Genomic DNA, 27,918 nt, shown 5'->3' with positions numbered 1-27,918 from the left:
ATGCGATTACCGTAATCGCGATTAACTATAGAAATTCAGCAATTAATCGTTAAAAAACATTAATCGTTTGACAGCCCTAAAAATAATATAAGAATTTGGGGAGAATGGTCATTTTTAATATATTTATTCGAACAATCGTAGATATAGGTTGGACCAGCGAATGTTTCGCTTACTCTGTCTATCAGGGGCTTATAATTTGCCGACATTACGTCACTGCGTTTGGGAGTAATCTTAACACCCAAGTATTTAAAACCTTCTGTAATCGTCACAAATGGAGATTTACAATGGGGCTAAGTCTTTCGTCCTCATTAAGAAACATTAAAACTGATTTAAGATTGTTAATTTTATATCCGGAGAACTCACCAAAATTATTGATTAATGTCATCATTCACACGTCATGAATGTAAAATTAAACACAATTTCAGAAGGATCATATGTAAGCTGCGTGAAATGGGGAACCCCAAATAAGCTACTAAAAGCTTTTCGGAGGGGGAATACTATATTTTCTATATTCTTTGTCAAGAAAAATATAATATCATCTGCAAATAAAGAGATACGATGATCTATCCCCCCCAATTGTAATGCCTGATAGTCCTGTATTTACTCTCACGGCCATGGCTAGGGGTTCAATTGCTAGTATGAATAACATTGGGGACAAGGGGCACCCCGGTCGGGTGGATCTTTGTAAACTAAATGGTCGCGAAATGTTACCATTAGTTAAAATCTCAGCATTTGGGTTTGTACGTAATATCTTATCCATTGAAGAAAAGTTTTACCTAGTCCGAACCTTAGGAATGCATCAAAGAGATAACCCCATTCTATCCTATCAAATAATTGACATGCATCCAATGTTAAGATTGCTGTATCTTTTGCGTTTACCGTTCATGTAGTATATTTAAGACTCTTCTGATATTGTGATACCCTTGTTGTTTTTGCACAAAGCCCTGTTGATCGTCAGCAGTTAACCAAGGGAGATGTCGGTGTAGTCTTCTAGAAAGTGCCTTACAGAGTATTTTAGTGTTGCATCCCATTAGATAGATACCTAGGGACAATTATTGACGACAAATTAAATTTCCAGGAGAATTGTGAGGCTGTCTGTAAAAAAGGACAACAGCGTCTATACTGTTTGAGAAAATTGTACCATTTTCATATAGACAAGACCATGATGACATTATTCTATCATGCTTTTATCGAAACTATTATGTCTTTCTCCCTAGTGGCGTGGTTTGGTTGTGTCTCAGTCAAGCACAAAAATCGCCTAAACCAAATTGTAAAATGGGCAAGTAAGCTGATTGGGGAGTCCCAGCTGCACCCCATATCCCTGTATGCTAAACAACTACAGCGGCTAGCTATGGCTATCAAAGAAGATAGTCTACATCCTCTGAATAGGGAATTCCAGTATCTTCCCTCTGGACGGAGGCTAAAAGTTCTTGGTTGCAGAACTACAAGATTTAAAAATAGTTTTGTACCAGCAGCAATCACTCTGTTAAACAAACGCTAAAATTATTTTTACAAAACGCACAAGCACAAGCACTTTGGTCTTGTCATGTACTGTTGTACATGTTTCATTACCTGTTTTATATGTTTTAATGTTTTGTGTATTGTATGTTATGTTGTGGTCTACAAAGTTTTAAGCATGTCCTGCCTCATAGACTGTAAAACTAGTTTACCTATGGGTACCAATAAAGTAACCTAACCTAACCTAACCTATTAAGCTAATGGGTCTGTAGGAAGAACATTCAGTAGGAAGCAGGGACGGACTGGGGCTAAAAAACAGCCCTGGACTTTCTCCCAAATAGGCCCATCACTAGGCAGAATGTCCTGATACTATCAGACAAGGTATTCACAGCAAGTAACATCTCAAAACCAATGATGATAATTGGAATTGTGTTTATTAATGAAGCCTCAGCCTTCAAATAAAATTGCCATTACATCTGCATTGAAAATAAAATAATTATAAAACATCTAATCTAAAAACATGTTTTTAGGCTTTTGCTGAGGGTGGTAAGAAATTTTCCCAGGCTGTGACTATCTGACTTGGGCCGTTTGAAATATTGTGATGTAGAGCATCCTGGGACATCCTGGCACTTTTGTGCTGCAACTATCTTCAACCTTCAATAAACAAATGATTTTAAAGATAGGTTATTAGCTATTATTGATGATGTAATATTATATGTTTAGCTTTTTGTTAAATAATTAGCATTGAATAACCTATTTAATATTTTGTCAATGTCATATTACACTTTTGATTCATATTAAGGCTGTGAAATGATGAAAATGACTAGGCCCTATCAATTTTGTCTGTGAAGCTTTCACAAATCAGGTATTTGCCAGTTCCACAATAGTAAACACAAATATGAAAGACAAGGAAAAACTGCACTCTGATGGAAGACAGACAGAAAGTGCAAGCTAGGATTTTTTGGTTAAACTTTTGGTTAAATTTGGTGAATTATTTAGCCCCCTTCCCTGTTTGTTAGCACGTTTATAGTAGTACCAATGTATGCCTGATGTTTTCCGTTTAATTCAATATCATAGTCTTCATCCTAGCAGCAAAAGTGAGCTCACTACAAAATCTCATATACAAAGAAGTGAAATCGCGGTCAACCTGCGATTAATTTCTAACACTTTTAATGTTTCAAATTGTTTCAAAAACAGAAATTATTAAACACGTTAAGTTTGACAGCGCTAAATGGCACATTCATTTTCATAATCATGATGCACACCCATGTTGATAGCTGACTATGCAATTTAAGATAGGGATAAAGTCAGCCTATTATAAAGCCTCTTGCTCTGTGAGCTTTTTACATTTTGCAACATCAGTCTCGAGAGACTTGGCCCTCTTTGAATCCACTTTTCTCCTTACGTTTTCTACTAGCCATTGTCACGTCTAATGATGTAGGCTTACTCTTCTTCCTCAGCTTTTTTTTTTACACATAGAATATAAGTGATCCTATTAGCGCCCCCTGCTGTTGGCTGTTAATATCGCTTTATTAGACTTTTTTTGTGCCATCGGTTGGATGGCCGTTCTGGACTTTTCCAGAATGCACAGATTGTCAGTCCGTCCCTGGTAGGAGGCTACTTCAATATTAGGGTTATTGTAGCTAATCTTAATTAATCTGGAAGTTCTCTCTCAATAAACGATTCCTTGTACATATCAAGAAGCAGTCTTGCAAGTTTTTTTTTTATGTTTTATAAAACTTAAACTTAAAAAATCGGTAGCCCATCCAATCCAGGGGCTTACCTGCTACTTATATCCCCTATAGATTCGAAAAGGTCTTCTATTGTTAATGCACAGTCTAGAAATTTAAACTTGTCAAGAAATGTATTCTGTTCTTTACTGTTTTCTGTATATTCTGATGTGTATAGCAATTTATAAAAGTCTCAAAGTGTTGTTTATCTCTAATGGTTCCGTTTTCAAGCTGCTGGACAGAGACTTTATACTGCTAATTGTTCTTTCAGCTTGCATTTTCTTTATCCTCCAGGCCAGTAATTTTCCTGCTTTTTCCCCTTCATCATAGTATGTTTGTTTAGTCCACATTAGAGTTTTAGCCACCTTATCTGTGGTTAATTTATCTTAGTTAGCTGTCATAGCGCATAGATCACATATTTTTTTCAGCGTCAATATTCAAGTTCGGTCTGAGCTTTTTTAATTTTGTTTTCTAATGTCCATAACCCTTGGTTCAATCGTTTGGTTTTTGAACTTGTGTAGCTGATAATTTCTCCTCTTGTATCGGCTTTAAATGCTTCCCATCTATTGCTAGCTGTAGTTTTGTCTGTATTTATCAATGCAGCTCCCCACGTATTTGACAAAGCCAGGGTCCTGTAGTAAAAATACTTGCAACCTCCATCTAAAGCAACGTTCAACCCCATCCAAATGTAACTCCATAGACACGGCAGCATGATCATTGATCATATGTTTGTTGCAGTGAAGTTGCGGGAGACAGTGAAAGTTACAAAAAAGTTGTGTAGTTCTTTAAAAATAAAATGGAAACTTGTTTTGGGGAGAATAAAACTACTCTGGGCTGAGTTTTCCTAGTAACCTTACCAAAAAGGCTCAGGATGCTACAAATGTTGGTCCATCCATCCATCTTCGTCCATCCATCTTCGTCCGCTTATCCGGTGTCGGGTCGCGGGGGGAGCAGCTCCAGCAGGGGACCCCAAACTTCCCTTTCCCGAGCAACATTAACCAGCTCCGACTGGGGATCCCGAGTTCCCCAGGCCAGGTTGGAGATATAATCCCTCCACCTAGTCCTGGGTCTTCCCGAGGCCTCCTCCCAGTTGGACGTGCCTGGAACACCTCCCTAGGGGGGCGCCCAGGGGCATCCTTACCAGATGCCCGAACCACCTCAACTGGCTCCTTTCGGCGCAAAGGAGCAGCGGCTCTACTCCGAGCTCCTCACGGATGACTGAGCTTCTCACCCCTATCTCTAAGGGAGGCGCCAGCCACCCTCCTGAGGAAACCCATTTCGCCGCTTGTACCCTGGATCTCGTTCTTTCGGTCATGACCCAGCCTTCATGACCATAGGTGAGGGTAGGAACGAAAACTGACCGGTAGATCGAGAGCTTTGCCTTCTGGCTCAGCTCTCTTTTCGTCACAACGGTGCGATAGATTGAATGCAATACCGCACCCGCTGCGCCGATTCTCCGACCAATCTCCCGCTCCATTGTCCCCTCACTCGCGAACAAAACCCCAAGGTACTTGAACTCCTTCACTTGGGGTAAGGACTCATTCCCTACCTGGAGAAGGCATTCCATCGGTTTCCTGCTGAGAACCATGGCCTCCGATTTAGAGGTGCTGATCCTCATCCCAACCGCTTCACACTCGGTTGCGAACCGATCCAGTGTGTTGGTATAATAAAAATGTTGGTATAATAAAAATGTTGGTATAATATGAAAATGGCTGGTGGATTTAAGACAAAAATAATAATTTATTGAATTAATCAAATTTGAACATATGTGTCAGTGGCTTGTTGATCTTTACATTGTTAGTTAATTTCCTAACCTGGCCTGGGACAAACATTCATACAATTTGATAAAGTATTTATTGGACTTTAACTTATCATTGCACTTAAAATAACGGGAGTAACTGTCGTCAACTTAGGTCATTGTGTTGTCTCATCTCCGGTTTTTCCTGCATCCACTGTGTGTTTGTTTGTGTGTTTGTGTGTGTGCGCGTCAATAGCAGGGGGAACAGAGCAGCAGCCCCGCCCCCACCCGCTGCAGACAGCCGACTGGATTGAAACAGCAGACGCTGACTTTAGAGTGAAAAAACGTTACAGCGTCCATTGATGTTAAAATGTATGCAGGTTGGCAGGGCGGTCTGAAATATTTTGCACGGCCTTTCGCTGTACGTTTTGTTGGTAAATGTGAGATGTTCGAGTGTCGTCTTCGTATCGGAAAAAAGCTCTCTCTCACTCCGCTTGGTCAGTGGCTCTCAGAGTCACATTATACTGACGTAAAGTCTGGCACGTGGGACTGCTGAGATTGGTTGAAGTCACGGGAAACTCCGGTTATTGGTCAAATTTGTGCAATAGTTTTTGTGACTTGAAATGGTATGGACTTGTGTATGAGGATTGCTACTCCCCCGTGAGTGTTGTAAGAAGCATGAAACACTTGGCCTGGCCATCTTTTACTTAGGTAATGTGTGTCTGAAGCAATCAAATGAGATTCCTGCAGAAATACTATTTTGGATTTAAGATGTTTGATCCTATTCAGTACTTGTTTTAGTTTGGCCAATTTTCTCATTCCCCTGACATTCCAGCTTACAATTTCGATATAAGAGTAACTTTTCTGTCTTGTTTTCTCAATATATGGTTGTCAACTCAGCTTAAAGGGGCGCTATGCAGTTTCGGTCGCTTTTTGCTTGCAGGTTTCTCTATAGAGCTCCCCCTACAGTTTCAGAATAGATATTTGGCAGCTCCTATGTTTACTTATGTCTGACTCCTCACTCGGTCAGTCTGGCATTTCCTCTTTCTCTGTTCCTCCGACAATACTTTCCTAGCTTTCTGCTTCTTTTTTTGCCGGCTCAGCCATGATGATAGTGTGAAAAACCCCATTGCTACCTTGTTAGCTGGTTCCTAAATGGGCGTACGTGTGCAGTGCCGTGAAGCAGTTTGTTACATCGCGAGACCTGATATCACGCGATACTTCCTGACGCCAGCCAAAAGTTGTAAGGGTGGTTTACCCGCTCACAAACTCCCTTTAAAGGTGCTGTAGGTAGGATTGCGAAGATCCAAGACTTAGCCAAAAGGTTTTAACATCAACAACTTCTCAGTCCCTCTCCCTTTTCTGCTAAAGCCCAAAATGGTCTCCTAAGCCCCTCCCCACATCCCCCCATAAATGTTATAAACAAGTCATAAACGTTTATGACTTCTGTCATTAAGTGTCATTCGGTTTTTGTCATGACAAGTTGACATTGTTTGGGTTATCTTGATTATGACAAGTTGACATTAATCAAAGTAACATTACCAGAAGTTGTCTTGGTCATGACAGCTTGACATAATGTCATCCTGTTTAATGTCAAGTTGTCTTAATAAGGACACACTTTTTGGCTAAGGGTTTGGGAATGGGATCTCAGTATTACATTGGATGATGAGTAGTGGAACGGAATCTGTAGGCATATTAAAACTATGTCACGCGATGTGAGGGTGCACCTCATTCAGTTCAAGATTATAAATCGCTTCTATTGGGTTCCCTCCAGATTGTTTTAGAATTGTTGGAAATGTAAGACCGAGGACAGCCAATTACTTTGTGTCCTATGGTCCTTTGATAAGGTCCAAGAATGTGTTCATGTTGCAAGTCGTATGTTTTGTATGTTGTTTAAAAAATGGTTTATATATATATAAATATATATATATATATATATATATATATATATATATATAAAAAAAAAAAAAATATAATTTATTGGCCAGCAGAGAAGGCCTTGCTGGCCCTGATAGCCTACCTCTGGGATTGACTTAAAATAGACACACCTTTTTTGTTTTGTATTAAGAGCTATATAAAGTATGTTTTTCTAATAAAGTAGGATAGGAATTCATGGTTGAACCCAAATATCTAATTTGGATGCATTCTTGTTTGATAAACCACATTAACGGTTCTACCAATTATGTGTTAAGCTTTTACCATTACTGTTCCATATGGTCAGACATGAGTACAAAGCTCTAATGGTGTCATGATAGGTTTTATAAAAAGGCTTCATACTGCATCTTCAAGCACCAAGGCTCATCTGGTAATCTCTGGCGACTTCTTTCTGCCATTGCTTTGTCGCCATTGCCCAGATGACACTCATGTCAAATGGTCCAGTGGGAATGTGTGTGTGTGTGTGTGTGTGTGTGTGTGTGTGTGTGTGTGTGTGTGTGTGCACCTTGTTTTTTTATGGTGTGTAGTTGGGGTTACAGAGGTTAAAGGGAGCTAATTTCACGGCTTTTCATTTGTACTGGTCTCAGGAGATGAGCTCTCTATAAGCATTATCACTTCCAGCTGGATCTAATGGGACAGACGGGATGGGGCCACATACCGCACGCACGCATGCACGCATGCATGCACGCACGCACACACACACACACACACACCATCCAGGGCCTTTAATCAGTCTGTCATTTGATTATGTACCTCTGTTCTTAATACACATTTTTAGATATGTGTTATATATGTTGTATTGTTAGTATTGTAGTTATACTTTTGTTCAACTTTTAAATAATTTTGACTTCTACAACATGAATATTTTACTCCCGTTTTGAATTTTTCTGTCTCTTCTTTTTTATCTTAATTTCAATAACAGTGTGTGACCCAGTAGACCAAGACATTGAGCAGATTGTATGTAAAGGAAATTTAGAAAAGGGATAAACACAAACCAACACTAACTCTTGTCACAAAGTTGGAAAAGAACTATATATATATATATATATATAGTCTAAAATATCTTTGTTTGCTGTAAGCATTAACTGAGTAGTCGGTAAAGAAAAGGGTAGCACCTTACATTTACAGCTCGGTAATAACATGGTAATAGTTGTATTGATCAAATGTATTGATCAATAGAATGTATTTCAAATAGAACACATTACAGTTCATGACGTTTTGTATTCATAATACAGATTTAGTGGGACACTTGAAAACATCCTCTAAAACATCTTAATTATTTTTGTGCTGTGATCTGTATTATAAAAAAAACGAATAGGCCCTTATGGACTAATGCATATGATAATAAACCGATTAAAAACAAAGCAAACTATTTTTCCCATTCCAAATACTTGTGTACGTAGCCTGCATTCTGTACAAGTTTAATAGAAAATGTTTACATCAGTTATGCTAAAACTTACTAAAATAGTTAATGGACAATGTGTCTCTGATGTAGAATTTTTTATGTTAAGAACCATATCTGTCCAAAGAATTTACCAGTGTGTTTGTTGCTGCTGTTGACATTCCTCGTTCTGCATATTCAGAAAATGCACTACAGGAAATCACTACTGTTTTTGTGTTGTTTTTCTGGTGTAGCATAAAGAGACTACAACTGCATTTCATGGTGCAACACTGTGTTGTACAATGATATTGGATGAACCTTGAACCATATACAGTTTAAAGCAGTTAAAATTATAAATACTTACAAAATTATTACATTTTCACACACTTCCCGTGAATCCTGTTCACTGTCCGATTCTATGATATGAATGACCGGATTGCATTGTGGGATTTCGGCTTTAAATGCGCTCCGCTTCTGTCCATACTTCACCAGACCAAAAATATTATTAAAATAAAGAAATTGACCATGATAACATCTTGTAAATAAATGTTGATTAATGTAGCGTTATAGTTTTAAAAATATCAATAAAGAACAAAGCAATCCAGGTGCCCTGGTACCGTAATAGAAACCGAAATAACAACATTAAGAGAAATAAATGTAAACCATGATCTCATGAATAAATGTTGATTAAAACAGCTGTTATAGAACTAAAAATGCCAATAATGGCGAAGCAATACAGCTTCTCTGCTGCAGCCCGAATTGTGCTGTGAACACAAAAGATGCTTCCTATTGAAATACATTACTTTAAAAAACGTGCTGAGTGTCACTAAAAAAAACTGGAAAATCGTGTCAAGGTACACAAATCAATAGATTCAATTATGTGATTATTTCACGAAGTGCTGTGAGACTGAGTTGTAATTTCATGACTGCAAAATTTTAGATGTGCTGTATTAGAAAAAGGGAATAAATTCTTTCCAGTCTTCCCAAGCTCTTAAAGTTGTAGTACACACAGATCTTTTCCCTCCAACTTTTCACTGTTCTTATTAGAACAACACACTATCTCCTGCTTTGAATCAGTGTGTGGTTGAAAGTCACATTAAGCTGGTTGTACAAATGACCATTGCTGTCATTTTTATTAACAGGGCTGTCTCAGTGGACATATTGCAATAAAGCTTTCTGAACGATCCATCCTCAGGTCAAAATGTTAAAATTGCATGTCAGATATTTCATGTCAGAATGCCATGAAATCTGATTAGTGCACTATTTTAATGAACCCCACAGTCTTTCCTGCTGTCCTTGAGACTTTGTATCCTGTTTCTGACTTTTTCTTTTTTTTCTTTGTCCATCACCTGTAGGTGCATCTGAGGTCGGCGGAGCGTCTTCGAGACTTGTGCTGTGCCAACCGGGGTACTTTTATCAAGGTGGGCCAGCATCTCGGTGCTCTAGACTACTTGCTGCCTCAGGAGTACACATCCACACTGAAGGTGCTCCACAGCCGCGCTCCTCAAAGCAGCATGGAGGAGGTCAAGCAGGTCATTAGAGAAGACCTCAGCAAGGAGGTAAGTTCCAATATACTCAATCTCGGTCAGATTCTGTTATTCAGGTGAGCACTAAACAGAGTCTAGATAATCTTGGACTATAACATAAACTAAACATTACAGTGTTTATCTGTTTAAATTAATCTCTGCCTGCTTCGGGGGTTAACATAATGATTTATTGTTCTACACGGTAGGCATGTCAGAGTAAGCATGCTACAGAAAACGAGAAAAGAGAGAAGGTGCTGCCCCCATCAGCGCCTCTAGTGTCTCCTTTTTCCTCCCCGCCTTCAGTGGGTCTATTCCAGCTTCTTACATGATGTCGTATTTCTGATGTCGGTAATAGATAATTATTAATCAGAGCGAGTGTGTATGAGAGTGATGCTACAGTTTTAATGTTTTAGTGTGAGGACCAACTAAAAATGATGATGAAACACACTATAATACTAACTGCTCCATTTCACAGCGCAGCATTGTTTGTATTGACTGACTGAGTTAAAGATGAACTGTGACCTGCAAGTCCGCCAGAGCTGGCTGGAGATTGCAGCAAAACTGGAAATGCACGCTTATATCCGTCCGTCATTAGGGCCTAAATATCAGTGAATGTGAAACTGAATTATTATTTGTAGAACTTAAGTTTAGTGTTTCTATACCTTGAGCATCAGCAGGCCCCATCCCCAGTAGTGTTTTGGTCCTGGCTGTAGCTGCACTGTTAACCTTGCCTTTAGCGCTGAGTAAAATACATTTATTGAATAGATACAACATATTGCAACTGGGACTTTTTGTGTTCTATGCACATTTTTGTGCTTGTATTTGAGCATAAAATTGAGCACATACATTTTTCAGCATTTTTCCCGACAAATATTTACCTCAACTAAAACATTTTGCAGTAATGACTGTTGCCTTGTGTTATTACTATTCTTTTTTTATCAGATCTTTTCTGATTTAAATACTAATTTGGCTAAATTTGCTATGTTACAAATAGGGATGAAACGATTCCTTGAGTAACTCGAATAATTTGATTACTAAAAATCCTCGATGCAAAATGATTTGCCTCGAAGCTTCTTTTAATCAATGTTACAAACGTTGTATTGCTCACGGTGTTTCCGCACAGAGGATTATTACTGTCGCACACCGGGCTGACGCTGCTGGCGACACATGCCATGAAGACTGATTACAAAATGAAGAAAGAGCGTAAGGGGCTTAGAGAAGAGACAGGCTGGAGAAAACAACAGAAAGCGTCCAAAGTTTGGAATCAGTTTTAAACATAATTAAAACGAAAACTCTGTACAGTGTGTCTACTGCAAAATCGAACTAGCTTACCACAATAATAGCACCATGTCAATGCTTCAGCATCTCAACAGAAAACATTGAGTCTAACTTAATCATCCATTCCACGAAGCGGACCCAACAAAAGTAAATCACATGGTATGGACGATGAAAACTACACCAAACACAACAACTACCAAAATCAAAGACAAGAAAATACGTAGTGGTGACCACAATTTGATCTAAAGAGCCGGGAAAAACAGCTGATTGTTGTGCACCATTTTCTCTCACTCTCTCTCTTCACGGAGAAACAGCTTATCAACGATCTACTAGCATAAGTGTAACAGAGCTGTGTGACATCGTAATCAAATATATAAATGAAAACAGGTTGAGTATAACTAATATTTACATATAGGCCTATATACAGGTCAGTCTCAGGTTGAAACTTGTAGTTCTGAAAGTTAAGTTGCACAACTTAAGGTAATGTTTAGTTTGAGGTTATTGCATTTCAGAAAATGTTTTCTTTAAAAACAATGTAATATGGCACTTAAATGCACTTACCGGTAATATATTTAGTTTTTTCAGAGATGATATTGTAAGCAATCTAGGCAATACAAATGTTGCTGTTTTATTAATTTTTTAATTAATTAAAATTAAACCAAACTATTGTATATTATTGCTCTTCAATAAAACAAAAGTATTTCTTATCCGATTACTCGATTAATCGATGGAATAATTGGTAGAATACTCCATAACTAAAATAATCGATGGCTGCAGCCCAAATTACAAGCAGTGTTTTTGTAGAAAAACTGATAAATCATGTTTAACTATCTGTCAGAAAGTTGGAAAAAGATCATATCTGGCCATTGTGTTAGGCAAGTTAAACCTGAACTTAATTTCTCCATACAATGGCATTGAACTTCTACTTTGGAATCTCATGTAACAAGAAAAGAACACCTGTCCTAGTTATCAGGCAACACATTAAAAACAGCAAAATATTCATGTTCAATGTTTTATTATGTGTTGAAGTTAAGTTGTTGAAGTAATTTCAGGTGCGCATAAAGATTTGCGAAAAATCTTTTTTTACTAATTAAATTCTGTTGGGGCTCCATCAGTTGAATAATCAAAGTGAATGCCCAAGCACTCATGGCTGATTTGTGCATAGCCTAGACAAAACATATGCTGTAATGTTAAATGTATGCTTTCTATTTAGTTTTTATTGGATTTGGTTCTCTTTGTGTTTCTTTGGGTTTATAGTTAGATTTTTTGATTTGGATTGTGGTTTATGCCAGGCTCACAGTTTTCTCTCTGAAGGTAAGCGCATGTGCTTGTCCCTGCACGTGTGCTTCGCAGCAAGCAGGAAAAAGGACAAATAAAGCAGGAGTGGATATGTCTGACATTCTATCCCCATTTCATTTCATAACCAAGCCATACTCCTAATGCAGCTGATAATGCTGCTGTTAGTACAAAGCATGGCGTTTGCTTTCAAACTAGTTGTTATGACAGCCTTTTAGAGGCTGCTGGAGGCAAGGCATTGTGCTGTCATTCTCAGATAGAGTACCATTTCTTTAACACACACAGACACACACACACACACACACACACACACACACACACACACACACACACACACACACACACACACACACACACACACAGACAACACTGGGGAGTATGCATACTCCCCCAGTGTATGTGTATGTTAAAGAAATGGTTTGGTATACGTAGTTATACATTACATGAGCAAATTCAGGAACAGTGAACAAATTGCTCCCCACACGACACAGATCCAGTCTGTGCAGCATTATGCGGTTTATAACCAAAGTACCTAAACCTTTAATATCTGGGTGTATTGACAATGTTGGCTAGTTTTGCAAATCACTGATTCTGTTGTAGAGATATTGTTCTGTGGCAATGTTTGCTTTTTATATGATGATGTCGTGGATTTCTCTATGTTCGACTTACTTAACTTAATGAATTATTCAAGGAGATCAAGATGGTGATATAATAAGGACCTTTATTTAAAACAAAAGTTCCTGAGTGATTCTGCAGTGTATCTCAAAAGACATTCTAAAATTCACTAGAATTAAGTTAATCAGTGTGTGATTTAGGGCTGAACGATTTGGGGAAAAAAATCTAATTGCGATTTTCCTGCTGCATATTCCGATTCCGATTTGATTTGCGATTTTTTTTTTTTAGCCACATATTGCACCTTCTACGATCATGTTAAATAAAGTAATAAAAAATACATGAAGGATCCACTAAACATAGGACATTTCTGTTAACAATCTGGGATATGTAACATTATTCCAGCATTTATCTTATTAAGTATAATAATAAAAAAGAGGAATAAGAAATGTTAAATCAATCAACTAAATATTTCACATTTGAATAATTGCGGTCTTCACGATTCATTCATTAGCTAATCGCATTCTTTCAAATGGCAATGTTAATTTGAAAACGATTAATCGTTCATCCCTAATGTGAATGAAGGGGCAAACACATGAGATACTGAACAAAGCAGGAATTGGCCAGATAGAAGCAAAAATATCGTAAAATGACCTCTAAATGTTTTCTTGTGATTTGCAATCAGATCTAAGGCTGAAGACCATTCCAAAATATGAAAGGATTGTGACTAACTTTGGGTCAAAGCAGGCTGCAGCAGATTTTTGTTCTTCTATTTTTCTTGAAAATTTCTTCTCATTGACATACATAGAACTTACTTGAGACTTTTAAGTTAAGATTTACAGTTTAAAGATCTAGAAATTACAAAAAAACTAAATTCTTGTGGTTTCTATCTTTACATTTTTTGTGTGAAATGTGTAATTTTTACACATTTATATATTATCTGTCTTACAATTGATCACATTGGTACAGAAAAAGCACCAAACACGATTCACTGCCTAAGACTCCCCCAAAAAAAACAAATAATCAATTGATCGATTTATTGATTTACTGGCAAACTTATACAGTTTCTGCTCAGGCCTTTCCAAAGAAAAGTGAAAGTGTAGCAACTCCTTTCACAATGACTGTTTGAGAAATGTATGTATAATATGGAAAAGTCATTTTCAGCCAAAAATTGACTGCTACATTTAATTCTCTGATATGCCTTTCAGTTCAGTGTACACCATGAATGTTCAGGTCCAATTGTTGAATTCTCAGCTTTTCTGTCTGCCATTAGGTTCGGATTCTCAATATCTGATTTCTCATTGGGCACATTTTCATACTTAAGGGGTAAAAGAAGCAGGTCTCAATGAGTCATTGACAAACAGGTGGTATATTTCTGTAAATGCAAATAAATATATATATATATATATATATATATATATATATATATATATACAGAGAGAGAGAGAGCACTTGCACAGTCAAATCAAATTGCTCCCCTGTAATTCAAAGACTTTTCTCTTTCTTATTAATGTTTTTTAAATTAAGGTGTGTATTCAGTTTGATTTCTTCCTGTATCTGTGGGGGATATCATTATCCTTGAAAAGATGGTAATATAACCCCTCTGTCTACAAAGAGGGCAGCAGAATGAATCAGCCCTCCTCCGTCATGGAGTGGCAGGAGAAGAAGTGACACTGATGAGCACTGCCAGGCAGCTCTGGAGTCAAGGGAACAGCTTTAGCATAATTTCCGTTTGGCTTTTTTTTAAACACGTGTATGCATTCTCATATTGGATATTGGCGAGTAGTGAGTTGTGCCATGCTGTTTTCAGCACCATTTGTGACATATGCATTCACACTGTGCATGGATTTGGAGAACAGAGAGAGTGAAACTGCTGAAAGGCCAGCTTGTGCAATGTGTCGTTTTACCAAAGACAATCTCTTTCCTGGCCAAACATTACATGCAGTTGGTGCTATGGCAAAACAAAAGTGCATCATGGGCACTTGGGATTTTGTCAAGGCAGGGTGGAATAAGTGCATATGGAGATTCAGGCAGTACGTGCATAACCAAACTGAGATTGTCCATGATGAGCCATAAAAAACTAACATCTGCTGATTATGTTATGCTTTGTAACCTTGGGTCACTTTGGATTATCCTGCTTAAATTATATATAAGCAGGTGCCTGGGTAGCTCACCTGGTAGAGCACGCACCCATATACAGAGGCTCAGTCCTTGACACAGGGCCGCAGGTTCGGTTCCGACCTGCGGCCCTTTGCTGCAGGTCATTCCCCCACTCTCTCCCCTTTGATGTCTAAGCTGTCCTGTCAAAAATAAAGTACGGTGGCCGACAGGGGCAAATGCCCTGCAACTTAAGAAAACAAATGCAAATAGACAAAACACAAGCAAATTAAGGAAACAACTTCATTAATTTGACAACACACGTGCAGCATTCAGCAAACGTGCTGCAAATACACACAACAAAACCAAATACATAAATGCGCTGCAAATAAAAAACGATGCAAAAAGAAAAGCACACAAACCCCGAAAACCAATGCAACACAAAAACGCTGCATCCAGATTACACAACGGAAGTTCTCCAGGCCTCTAGAGGGAGCAGCTAAGTGGAACAGCTGGATCCACGGGGAAAGATCACTCTGCCTTTTTATTAGAGTTGGGTATGGCTGCATAGTAAAAAGATAACTCCCGTCTCATGCTCTTTCCTCCTTAGGCTGTATATTAAATTAATATTATTATTATTAATAAAATAATATATTATTAATATACAGTCTATGCTCCCGTGTCATGCCTTCCCTTAAGTTGTTTTCTTAATTTGCTTGTGTTTTGTCTATTTGCATGTGTTTTCTTAAGTTGCAGGGTGTTTGCCCCTGTCGGCCACCGTAATAAAGGCACTTCCCATGTTGACGTAATTGTATTTGCAACCTCTTTGTCAACCACTTACAAGTAGGAGCAGCATTAGTCCAGTAAGAGCTGGGGGGGGTGGTGGTGGTGGCGCAGTGGATATGACACATGCCTTTGGTGTGGGAGACCTGGGTTTGATTCCCTCTGCGATACATCAAACAATGTGTCCCTGAGCAAGTTCAGCAGGTTCAGAATTTTGGACATAAGACCTTATTTCCAAGTTAGCCAGTGTGTTATTTGTCAGTGGAGACAGTTTTCAACACTCTTCATCCAGTCCTTCCAGTTGCAGAGTTCGCTGGTGCTAGGCTAGCGCAAGTCAACAGTATATGCTAGCCTGCCATTAAAAACAGTCTTACCCACACCCGAGGCAAATAAATTATAATGCCATACTATCAATGTAAATGTTTGTTGATAGAATAATGTTAGAAATAAAACTACCCTTGCATACACATTAGTTTCTCAGAAGTTTTCTCAGTAGTAGCACTACTTCTAGTAGTACTGCGCCAAAAAGTAAACAGAAAAGCGCACTACACTCAGGACACCTAGATAGCTAGTAGTAGCCTTGTACATTGGTATTGAAGCATTGGATTGGAAGCTAAGGACTAGGAAACATAGTGTTTCAGTGTGCATTTGCAAATTGTAAAAATAAATCAAACAGATGGGCACCACAAAGTTTCCACAAATTTCCATTGCGAGATCCAGAAAGGAACCAACTGTGGCTTCTTGCTGCTGGCTTGGACATCAAGACACCGGCCAAGACTCTACTCAAGTTGCGAATTTGTAGTAATAACGTTACGGTTTAATTCATTGTGGAGAGAGACAATAGTGTAGCTAACGGTATAGCTACGCTCTTGGTAGATACCTGGCTGGGCTAACCGCTAACTTTAGGTAATTGCTGACAAAAAAGTAATGTAAACTCAGACATTTTACATGCAAATTGCTAGCCTGTGTGCTTTCATGTACCGGTAACGTTATGTGTGTTGTAGCCTGGCAGGTAAATAAACTTGCGTGATTGTCATGTGAACCAGCTTTCTCGGTTGCCTAGGTAATATCACTCTGCCGCTGCTGTAGCCTATGCTACCAGCTATAGAGAACAAAGTATAACTATTGCAATGCGACATTTACATTGATAGTCTGGCGTTATCGTGATCGATTTCATAATCGTTTCATCTGATCTGAGGCCGTATGTTTTGGACACTCGGGTGAAGAGAGGGGCAGAGCTGTCAACCGATCACCATCTGGTGATGAGTTGGGTCAGAGGGTGGGGGAAGACTCTGGACAGACCTGGTAAGCCCAAACGTGTAGTGCGGGTAAATTGGGAACGTCTGGAGGAGGCCCCTGTCCAACAGACTTTCAACTCACACCTCCGGCGGAGCTTTTCGTGCATCCCTGTGGAGGCTGGGGGCATTGAACCCGAGTGGACAATGTTCAAAGTTTCCATTGCTGAAGCTGCGGGGAGGGAGCTGTGGTCTTAGGGTCTTAGGTGCCTCAAGGGGCGGTAACCCACGAACACCGTGGTGGACACCGGTGGTCAGGGAAGCTGTCCGACTGAAGAAGGAGTCTTTCCGGGATATGTTATCCCGGAGGACTCGGAGGCAGTTGCAGGGTACCGAAGGGCCCGAAGGGCTGCAGCCTCTGCCGTGAAAGAGGCAAAGCAGCGGGTGTGGGAGAAGTTTGGAGAAGACATGGAGAAGGACTTTTCGGTCGGCACCAAAGTGCTTCTGGAAAACTGTTCGCCACCTCAGGAGGGGAAGGGGGAACCATCCAAGCTGTGTACAGTAAGGATGGGACACTGTTGACCTCAACTGAGGAGGTAATAGGGGCGGTGGAAGGAGCACTTTGAGGAACTCCTGAATCCGACTAATCGCCCTCTATGTTAGAGGCAGAGCTGGAGGATAATGGGGGATTGTCGCCGATTTCCCAGGCGGAAGTCACTGATGTAGTCAAACAACTACACAGTGGCAAAGCCCCGGGATTGATGAGATCCGTCCAGAAATGCTCAAGGCTCTGGGTGTGGAGGGGCTGTCCTGGTTGACACGCCTTTTCAACATTGCGTGGAAGTCTGGGACGGTGCCAAAGGAGTGGCAGACTGGGGTGGTGGTTCCCTTTTTTTTTAAAAGGGGGACCAGAGGGTGTGTGCCAATTATAGGGGTATCACACTTCTCAGCCTCCCTGGTAAAGTCTACTCCAAGGTGCTGGAAAGGAGGGTTCGGCCGATAGTCGAACCTCGGGTTGAGGAGGAACAATGCGGATTCCGTCCTGGTCGTGGAACAACGGACCAGCTCTTCACTCGCAAGGATCCTGGAGGGAGCCTGGGAGTATGCCCAACCGGGTCTACATGTGTTTTGTGGATTTGGAGAAGGCGTATGACCGGGTCCCCCGGGAGATACTGTGGGAGGTGCTGCGGGAGTATGGGGTGAGGGGGTCTCTTCTCAGGGCCATCCAATCTCTGTACAACCAAAGCGAGAGCTGTGTCCGGGTTCTCGGTAGTAAGTCGGACTCGTTTCAGGTGAGGGTTGGCCTCCGCCAGGGCTGCGCTTTGTCACCAATCCTGTTTGTAGTATTTATGGACAGGATATCGAGGCGTAGTCGGGGTGGGGAGGGGTTGCAGTTTGGTGGGCTGGGGATCTCATCGCTGCTCTTTGCAGATGATGTGGTCCTGATGGCATCACCGAGTGTGAAGCGGTTGGGATGAGGATCAGCACCTCTAAATCTGAGGCCATGGTTCTCAGCAGGAAACCGATGGAATGCCTTCTCCAGGTAGGGAATGAGTCCTTACCCCAAGTGAAGGAGTTCAAGTACCTTGGGGTTGTGTTCGCAAGTGAGGGGACAATGGAGCGGGAGATTGGTCGGAGAATCGGCCGCAGCGGGTGCGGTATTGCATTCAATCTATCGCACCGTTGGACGAAAAGAGAGCTTAGCCAGAAGGCAAAGCTCTCGATCTACCGGTCAGTTTTCGTTCCTACCCTCACCTATGGTCATGAAGGCTGGGTCATGACCGAAAGAACGAGATCCAGGGTACAAGCGGCTGAAATGGGTTTCCTCAGGAGGGTGGCTGGCGTCTCCCTTAGAGATAGGGGTGAGAAGCTCAGTCATCCGTGAGGAGCTCGGAGAGAGCCGCTGCTCCTTTGCGTCGAAAGGAGCCAGTTGAGGTGGTTCGGGCATCTGGTAAGGATGCCCCTGGGCGCCTCCCTAGGGAGGTGTTCCAGGCACGCCCAGCTGGGAGGAGGCCTCGGGAAGACCCAGGACTAGGTGGAGGGATTATATCTCCAACCTGGCCTGGGAACGCCTCGATCCCCAGTCGGAGCTGGTTAATGTTGCTCGGGAAAGGGAAGTTTGGGGTCCCCTGCTGGAACTGCTCCCCCCGCGACCCGACACCGGATAAGCGGACGAAGATGGATGGATGGATGGATGGAGTCTGGCGTTATAATTCATTTGCCTTTGGTGTACTGTGGAGTTGAGAGATACTGTGGACTTGCGCTAGCCTAGCACCAGCAAACTCTGCAACTGGAAGGACTGCATGAAAAGTGTTGAAAACGGTATTCACACTGGCTAACTTGGAAATAAGGTCTTATGTCCAAAATTCTGAACCACCCCTTTAACCCATAGTTGTTCCAGAGGTGTGTGGCCTCTGACATAGCAATTGTAAGTTGCTTTGGATAAAAGCGTCAGCTAAAAAAAAAAGTTATTACATGTAAAATAATTAATAACTAGTATGGCAGCAACTTCAGCTCTTACTTTTTGTTGACATTAAGGGGTACTTTAAGGGGTACTTTAATATTACAATACAACACAGGATGGATGGATGTGTTATTCAATCTTAACACGCCATCAAGCCATTCTGTATCCAACAATTATGGAAGTAAATACCCATAATAACATGGCCAGATCATGATTGTTCAGTTTGAATTCTATGTAAACCTGGAGTGTAAAGGAGATTTTTAATAAAATCCATGTTCTGTTGTCTTTCACAACAGAACATGGACTCAAAGTTGTCAGTGTAGGCTATATATCAGCACACTATACAAATAGAAGAAAGGCAAAAGGCGATAAGTTGTTTTGTGTGTGTGTGTGTGTGTGTGTGTGTGTGTGTGTGTGTGTGTGTGTGTGTGTGTGTGTGTGTTTCAGTTGCGTGGAGAACTGAGCAGCAGTCCCACCCGCTGCAGCGAGCAGACAGGATTGAAACAGCATTTTTTAGCGACTTTAGAGTAACAAATCGTTACAGCATACTTTGATGTTACAATGTTTACAGATTGGACGGTCTGAATTGTTCTGCACAGTTTTTCCCTGTGTGTTTTGTTGGTAAATGGTGTTTGGGTCAACCCCGTCTCATCTTCATACCAGAAACAAGAAAATGAATTTGGCGACGTACGTCAACATCTCAATCCCGCTTAGTCAGTGGCTCTCAGCGTCAGATACCAAAAGTCTGGCACGGGTGACTGCTGTCATTGTTGAAAGTCACGGGAAGCTCTGGTTATTGGTCAAATTTGCAATAAAGTTGCAGTGATTGGACAAAATTGCAAGTTGCACTACTGTTGATTGCAACATTGTGAATTCCTGGAGGGACTGGTTAAAGTATAAATTTAACCAGCAGAGGTTATTAGTGTTATAAGTTAGCACACTTGCACAATGTAGTCTGTGACAGAGTAACGTTAGCACGCCTTGCAACAACAGTGGCTAAATTACGTTACATGCTGGTTATGTTGTCATAAATGCCCGTGCTCACGCGGAGCTCTGTACCCGACTGACAGCCACCCTATCTTGCCTTAAAATTACTGCAACAACCACTCTCTACCCGATTGACAGATGACAACAACCGCTAAAACACAGCAAACTCCCAGTCCTGTCTACCCGACTTACAGCCACCCTTTCTTAGCTTAAAATTACTCACCGTTGTTTGGTCCTCCGGTAACGTTAGCATGGTGATGTTAGCCAGGACCAGTCGAAATCACTTCACTGGCTGTGTCTCAATTGTTTTTGCGAGTAACTAACTTGAGTACTCTACAGCATATAATTCAATGTGAGTACACAAATGTTGAAATGACTGAAAATGCCCATAGTAGCCATGATAAATTAGCCTGAAGCTCAACTCGGTGTCCTTTGGGGCTCTAAGCCGTCTCCATCTTTCAAATACATCTCCATTTTACCAGGGTTTTATTATGTCATGCAGCTGTTTAGAAACATGCCACAGTTTTTTAGGTCGGGTAGAATCTATCTCCGTTGATCCCATTTGTTTGTTTTCTGCTTCCATGGCTGTAGCGTGCTGGGTTTATGTTTTTACAGGTATATCTGGCAACCCGGCCTGGCTGTCAAAATGGGCAGTTGATACCAATACACAGGCCAAAACACAAACAGACATTCCGTCACAGAACAGAAATTTCAAAGAAGAACATGATGGCTTTAGCATTGTAGTCAGAAAAGATAGTATTTCAACTTAGCATGTTTCCTTAATATCTGATGACATATTGTGGTCATTTTTAGATTTCATACAGTAAATATATTACATATTTCACCTTTAAGTTGTTTTATAAAGTTACAACCAGAAGTGAGAAAGGTACGCAGTTAACAGGGTTCCCCTTCTCAATGCACTCTCAACTCACCTCGGCCGAATCGCTCTTCACAGCTATCGACCTGTGTAACGGTATGTGACAATTCATATACTGTTATATGGGAAATAAAAACCGGTATACTGCCCAGCACTATTCACAGTAGTAAAACAGATTTTATTCTGATCCAAAGACTCTTTTGGTGAGAGAAAGGACACTATGTCCTGGAATGTAATAGTAAGACATATGATGCTTTTAAGAAACAATTGCAAATAAAGTAGACTGTACAAGAAACTACATGCTGTATTCACTTAAGTAACGCAACTGTTGACAACTTCTAGCTGTTTCAGCATAGTCTTTCCCCCCAAAATCTTCAGCGGACACACTGAGGTACAAGGTAGCTTAACATTAACAAACATTAAACATTAAAAGCAGTTTTAAACTTAACTTTTGAGTAAGTTATTGTTCCAACACAGACTAATTAAGGCCAGGCAAAAAATAAACATTAGAGTGGGGATAATGGGATGGGTTAACATATACTAAATCTCTCATTGTACATTTTGCTTAATGTAAGTAATTAGTGGATGAAAACAGTTTTTCTGTCAGAAGGGAGAAACCAAGAACTGCAGGGAGTGTGACATGACTCTGCATCAATCAAAACAGAAGATCAGAAAACAAGGCTTATTGATCAAATCTGATCAAATATTTAAAGAGAGGTCTGTCCCTAGTACAAGCCTGTTTCAACTAAAGGCCTGGTTCCCTCTGCAGTTGTGCTGTACATTAAGACAGTTGGACAGAGATGTTAGAATGGAAACTTTGATTTCCTCTCTTCACTAAAGCAATCTCTCTCACTTATTCTCTTCTGTGCTGTAATGAGTAATGTGTCTTCAGCCAGCTGGGGTTGTGGCTGGTTGCCAGCATCCAAAATGGCCACCTTGCTTGCTGACACAGACACTGATGTGTTGCTATCCAACTGAGAGGCCTCAGGGGCCATTTTATTTGTGCCATAACTCATTTCAGGAAACGTATGTCACTGTGGGTCTATGTTCTGGGAGCGGGGCCCATGCCCAATACATTACCATGTTTATTAACTCCACAGCTGACATTAACATAAGCAGTGATAAAATAGTGTTTGAATCAGAGGCTACAGGCCAGGCACTGGTGACACAGCTAGGACTACGAACACACCAAACATGACAAAGTGGTTTGACTATTAGTGCCAACCTTCCTCTTTTAACAGTATCTAAAAGTTATCCAAATGAAAAAAAAAATTGTTTATGTTTAAATTTCACTAGGATTTCTGAGATTTCACGCTGCTGCGTAAAGTGACAGGCCCAACTGAGAAATTACACGTATCCTTAACCCGTGAAAGCAGTTTTTGCATGTCAGATCCCACTGGATCCTCATCATTGTAGTAGGTAGACACTGGTGAGTGCAGACAATTTCATTCCATTTAGCATATTTGCATAATGAATAACTCAGCTGTTCCCACACAGGATCCTGTGCTGCTTGCGTAATTTATCATCTGGTGGCATCTTCTACAGGGCTCATGTTCAGCCTCTACCTGATGGGCCAACATTGTGTTCAAATTAGCCTCTTTTTATGTTTCACTAGGTACAAACAGCAGGGGAATGCCCCCCATGGTACAGTTTGAAGAATGAATATGAAAGAAGTCTTTCTCCCAGCCAAATCCAACACAAGCTAAGCATGTTGAATATTACAATGCAGTAGTTGAGGGAGAATGAAGCCAAGACAGTATAATGCCCCAAAGGGGACACATACCAAATTATTACTCACTTTGACTGATTACTAGTCTAACTAAAGCTTTAAAATAAATGTTATTTACCTCTGAGATGTAGTGGAGTAGAAGTATGAAGTAGCATAACATGGAAATATAGTAAATATAGTACAAGCACCTCACAATTGTGAGGCCTTTGGTTTGGTGAAGGCCTTTGGTTGGGTGAAGAAATTCTAGGTGGCTACATCTGCTCCGTGGTATAATAGCCCCCAACATGCAAATTAAAGCAAGCATTGAGAAAACTTAAAAGGAAATGGTGTTCCAAACTAAATCTTTTTTTTGATTAACAATTTTTTTCTCGCAAAATGAACACATCACCACCCACCCAGATAAAAATCAAGAAAAGATGTCATAGTAACTACAATACAAAATAGACATTAAACCAAATAAACATATGTATATGCTCCGGTACTTTCCCCGTTTTATAGTATAGACATCCAATCTGGCAAACCGTTTATATGAAATTTTTTCAAACGCCACAACCCTAGCCATCGCACAAGCGCACTCCTGGATTGACGGCACCCCTTCTTACTGGACCCAGCTTCTTATGTGTTTATCCATCCCGCTTAGGATTGACCCATCTCCCAGAAGAAATAATCTTGGGCTGAATGGAACGTGGGTCCCTTCAATCCGACATAGGTTATCATGTATCTCAGTCCAAAATTCCTGGACCTTTTCACAGGACCATAGGACATGAAGTAATTGGCCGTCCTCGGTCTTACATTTCCAACAATTTGGTGTGTATTTTAATCCAAGTCTAAACAATCTGGAGTGAGTCCAATAGAAGCGATGCATAACCTTGAAGTGAATGAGGCGTACCCTCACATTGTGTGACATAGTTTTAATATTTCTACTAATTTCATCCCACTCCTTATCATCCAGTGTAATACTCAGATCCCTTTCTCATGTCTTTTTGAGGGCTGTCCAGGCTCCATCCCCCAGGTTCTGCCTACGCATAGAATAATACCCAATAGCCTCATGACCTTCTCCATATTTCAACAACACCTTATCTTAACATTCTGGTGCCTTTTGGGGCTGAAAAAGTGGATCCAAAAATCCCCACTAGCAGATGTAAAAAAAAATGTAGACCTAGAGATTCCAAATTGCTGTACCACACCATGAAAGGATTTCAGTATGACACCTTGATACAGATCCACCAGTGTGACAATTCCCTTTTCCAACCAATCCCTCCAAAAAAGGTGAGATCTTGGCAAGATAGTCTTAAACGAAGAGCAGGCAGCAACCAGCAGATTACACTGCATCACGGAGCTATTCAGAATTTGGTTATAAACATCAGAGTCTCTTGCTGTTCCTTGAATTTGTCGATTTCTACATACTACATAGCTAACACTTACTACTACATAAAGTAGAAGCTTCAGGCTGCCTTCTTGTTCAGTTAACAGGTTTGTATCCATCCAGGCAGGGCAGCCTCATTGCGGTGTGGAGGTTCCAAAGCATACAATAAGACTGTTCTAATGACTTCAGGTCCCTGGGGAAGCCTCTTTAACCTTCAAACCTACACACTAATTCATGTGTGTGTGTTCTGTGTGTCCACAGAGATGAGTGGAGGCTAATGAGGGACTACCTCTGCTCAAAGGGCACTCTGGGTGCTTAATGCACAGTGCTGTGAGGTTTGTGGGTGGTCAGAGTGTATCAAAAGGCAAGAGCATATTTACAGTAGCTGCATCAAACCCTGAGCCTGTTTCTGTATGTTAAGGTTATGATATGATCCAAAGTCTTTTTCTGACTATCTAACATGGTGTTTTTCCTCTCTGTAAGAACTATCATGGGTTTGTTTGGTTTGGTTTCAAAGTCAAATACCATTCCCTTTGTTTTGTTCACATTTTTTTTCAAGAAAATGACTGTTATAGCACAAAAGGAGCTCATCAGCAGATTTCATTGTGATCACTACAGTTACTCCTATGTTTATTATTGTATAGAGTGAATGTGAATGTAAATGGACTGCATTTATATAGCGTTTTTCTAGTCTTACTGATTACTCTTTACATAGTACAGGCACGCACACACTGGTGGCTAAGGCTGCCATACAAGGTGCCACCTGCTCATCAGATAAACAAAACCCACACCAATGGCGCAGCATCGGAAGCAATTCAGGATTCAGTGTCTTGCCCAAGGACACTTCAACATGTAGAACCACAGACCTTCCGATTGGTGGATGACTGCTCTACCACCTGAGCCACAGCTGCCTATCATGTTATACTCCGCAGTATTTAAATGTGATATATAGTCTGAGCTTGTTGAGGACTGATGAAATAAAGTTATAATGATCCTGGCAGTCAATTTGATACATACATTCATCATATAGGTGTCCGTAATCTGCATGGTGTGAGGTTTCTGATGATAATGATGATGATGAGAGGATTTAACACAGTTGTTTCCAGCCTCTGCATTATAAAAAAGTTGAGGGGTATCGATTATATAGAATGGTCAGTATTACGGATGTAACGGTGCATTGTGAATCAGTTAAAAATCTATTTAAATGTGTAAAGATTACAACGACCGAGATAAAAACTGAATCACGATTTAATTTTTAAACAGCCTAGTGCATTATGCTAGCTAACATTAAACAGCAGGTACTTTTAACCTTTTTTTTTATCATTAGCCAGTAACGTTAGCTGGCTTAAACATGGTTAAAATGCTGTGGACACTGACGGACGCTTTTGGATAACCAACAGAGATGGGACCTCTTGGTACGTTCAGGTCTTGCTCTGTAAGCTTGTGTTGCAATGTTGTTGTAAAATACCCTTCTGCTATCTAGTAACAGCAAAAATTGCTATAAGTTATTGCATTTTAAATAAATCATTTAAGGGTGTGAGGTAGTGATGGTCAAATGAAGCTTTGTGAACCATTTTCTTTATTTTCTGAGCTCACTAGATGGTGGTATCTGTTCAAAGAAAAAGGTTAAAGGAATGGCAATTCAGTCTGTTTTCAACCCTTTGTTAAAGAAAGAGCCCCATCTAGTGGGCTCAGAAAACAGAGAAAATGGTTCACGAAGCTTAATTTATTAAAAACAAACAACTCTGACTGTTGTTTGTGCATGTGGACCAAACAAAAGCTCGGAGTATTTGGCCTTCTTGGAGACCTTGAATGGAGTCCTGCATGGGGCTCCAGTGGGGGCCCCATGGATCACACATGGAGAGGCGTGATTGGGAGGAACGGCCTCCCTGATCTAAACCCGAGTGGTTGTTCGTTGTTGGACTTCTGTGCTAGTCATGGATTGTCTATAAAGAACACCATGTTCGAACGTAGGGATACTCATAAGTGTACTTGGTACCAGAGCACCCTAGGCTGAAGGTCAATGATCGATTTTTATAATCGTTTCATCTGATCTGAGGCCGTATGTTTTGGACACTCGGGTGAAGAGAGTGGCGGAGCTGTCAACCGATCACCATCTGGTGGTGAGTTGGGTCAGGGGGTGGGGGAAGACTCTGGACAGACCTGGTAAGCCCAAACGGGTAGTGCGGTAAATTGGGAACGTCTGGAGGAGGCCCCATCTGACAGACTTTGAACTCACACCTCCGGCGGAGCATTTCGTGCATCCCTGCCTCTTGTGTTTCCTCCTCTTGGTCCCAGTCAGTTTGGTTTCAGGTCAGTAGTCTCAAACACAGGCCTAATACAACCATCATCATTACATTATTGCATATCAATTAGCTCCCCTTGCTTCAGTTGATTTGGTGTGTTATTGCCATGGCATAACAAATCCATACTTGGCCAAAGCAGAAATGGACATAATTAATCATAGTTATACCCACATGTGAACCTCTGTAATTTGTTTAACCTCTTTCAGTTGTACAATATCTAATAATAGCTTGTAAATCAAGATGATCAGATTGATGATCAGACTCCTATCCCAATCCCAACTCCACACACCCCTTTCCATCCCATCTTCTTTATCATTCTGTTTACTCTGTGCTCTGCACTCTTTTCTTCTTCATCCCTATGTCTCTCCTGCAGCTGTCAGAGTTATTTGTCTCCTTTGAAGAGAAGCCTCAGGGTGCAGCCTCCTTAGCCCAGGTCCACAAAGCAGTGCTGCATGATGGGAGGACAGTGGCCATCAAGGTCCAACACCCTAAAGTCCAGAGACAGATGTTCAGGGACATAGCGGTGATGGAGGTGAGTCTGTGTCTGTTGAAGTAAAGAAGTGTTGGAACACAGTCTTGTCAAACACTGGCCTCAAATATGATGTATGTTATTATCTCTTAATGACCTAACCATGCAACTTTTGGAGAAGTCTTGTAAGCGTGGATCAGACTTGTCAGAGTGTTTTCTGTGTGTCTATTGCTGCCCCAAGAAGCACTGAACTGCCCAGTAGTTTGTGGAACAGCTGTGAAATAAACACAAAGAACACAAGTTAAAGAACACAACAGGACCTTACACAAATGGGCCAAAAGTCTGGCAAAGCAAGACTACACAATGGGTAATCAGGGTGACTAGATGCCTGGAGATCTTCTTTCCACAAGATGTGGAATAGGCTTTCCAGCTCTTTGCCCTTGATAATGGCTCACACCCAACATGCCAAAGACCCACTTCTTTCTTTTCCACCCACCAGCCATTCTTCCTCTTCTATACTGATGCAGAAACAAAACAAACACAGACATTAACAGATACTTTATATGAACGATAACTTAGTTGACTATATTTCACAATTATTTAAAGTCAATATTACTATAACATTTCTTTTGTGCCGGAAATGGCTCTTAT

At 40.6% G+C, this 27,918-nt stretch overlaps 1 protein-coding gene across 9 annotated transcripts in view; it reads left to right on the top strand.

Moving 5' to 3' along the window:
- The window catches only part of adck1 (aarF domain containing kinase 1), a 178,379-nt gene that overhangs the window by 93,417 nt on the left and 57,044 nt on the right, over window positions 1-27,918 (top strand). For all 9 annotated transcript variants that reach the window (XM_028565224.1, XM_028565223.1, XM_028565222.1 and 6 more), the window contains 2 exons: window positions 9,598-9,801; window positions 27,172-27,330. In XM_028565224.1, coding sequence (XP_028421025.1) covers window positions 9,598-9,801; window positions 27,172-27,330 — 363 coding nt within the window. The remainder of the gene's footprint in view (window positions 1-9,597; window positions 9,802-27,171; window positions 27,331-27,918) is intronic.

The sequence above is a fragment of the Perca flavescens genome, chromosome 20, assembly GCF_004354835.1.
Source record: "Perca flavescens isolate YP-PL-M2 chromosome 20, PFLA_1.0, whole genome shotgun sequence".
Lineage (NCBI taxonomy): Eukaryota > Metazoa > Chordata > Actinopteri > Perciformes > Percidae > Perca > Perca flavescens.
The sequence above is the reverse complement of the archived record's forward strand: the minus strand, read 5'-3'. Positions and strand labels throughout refer to the sequence as shown.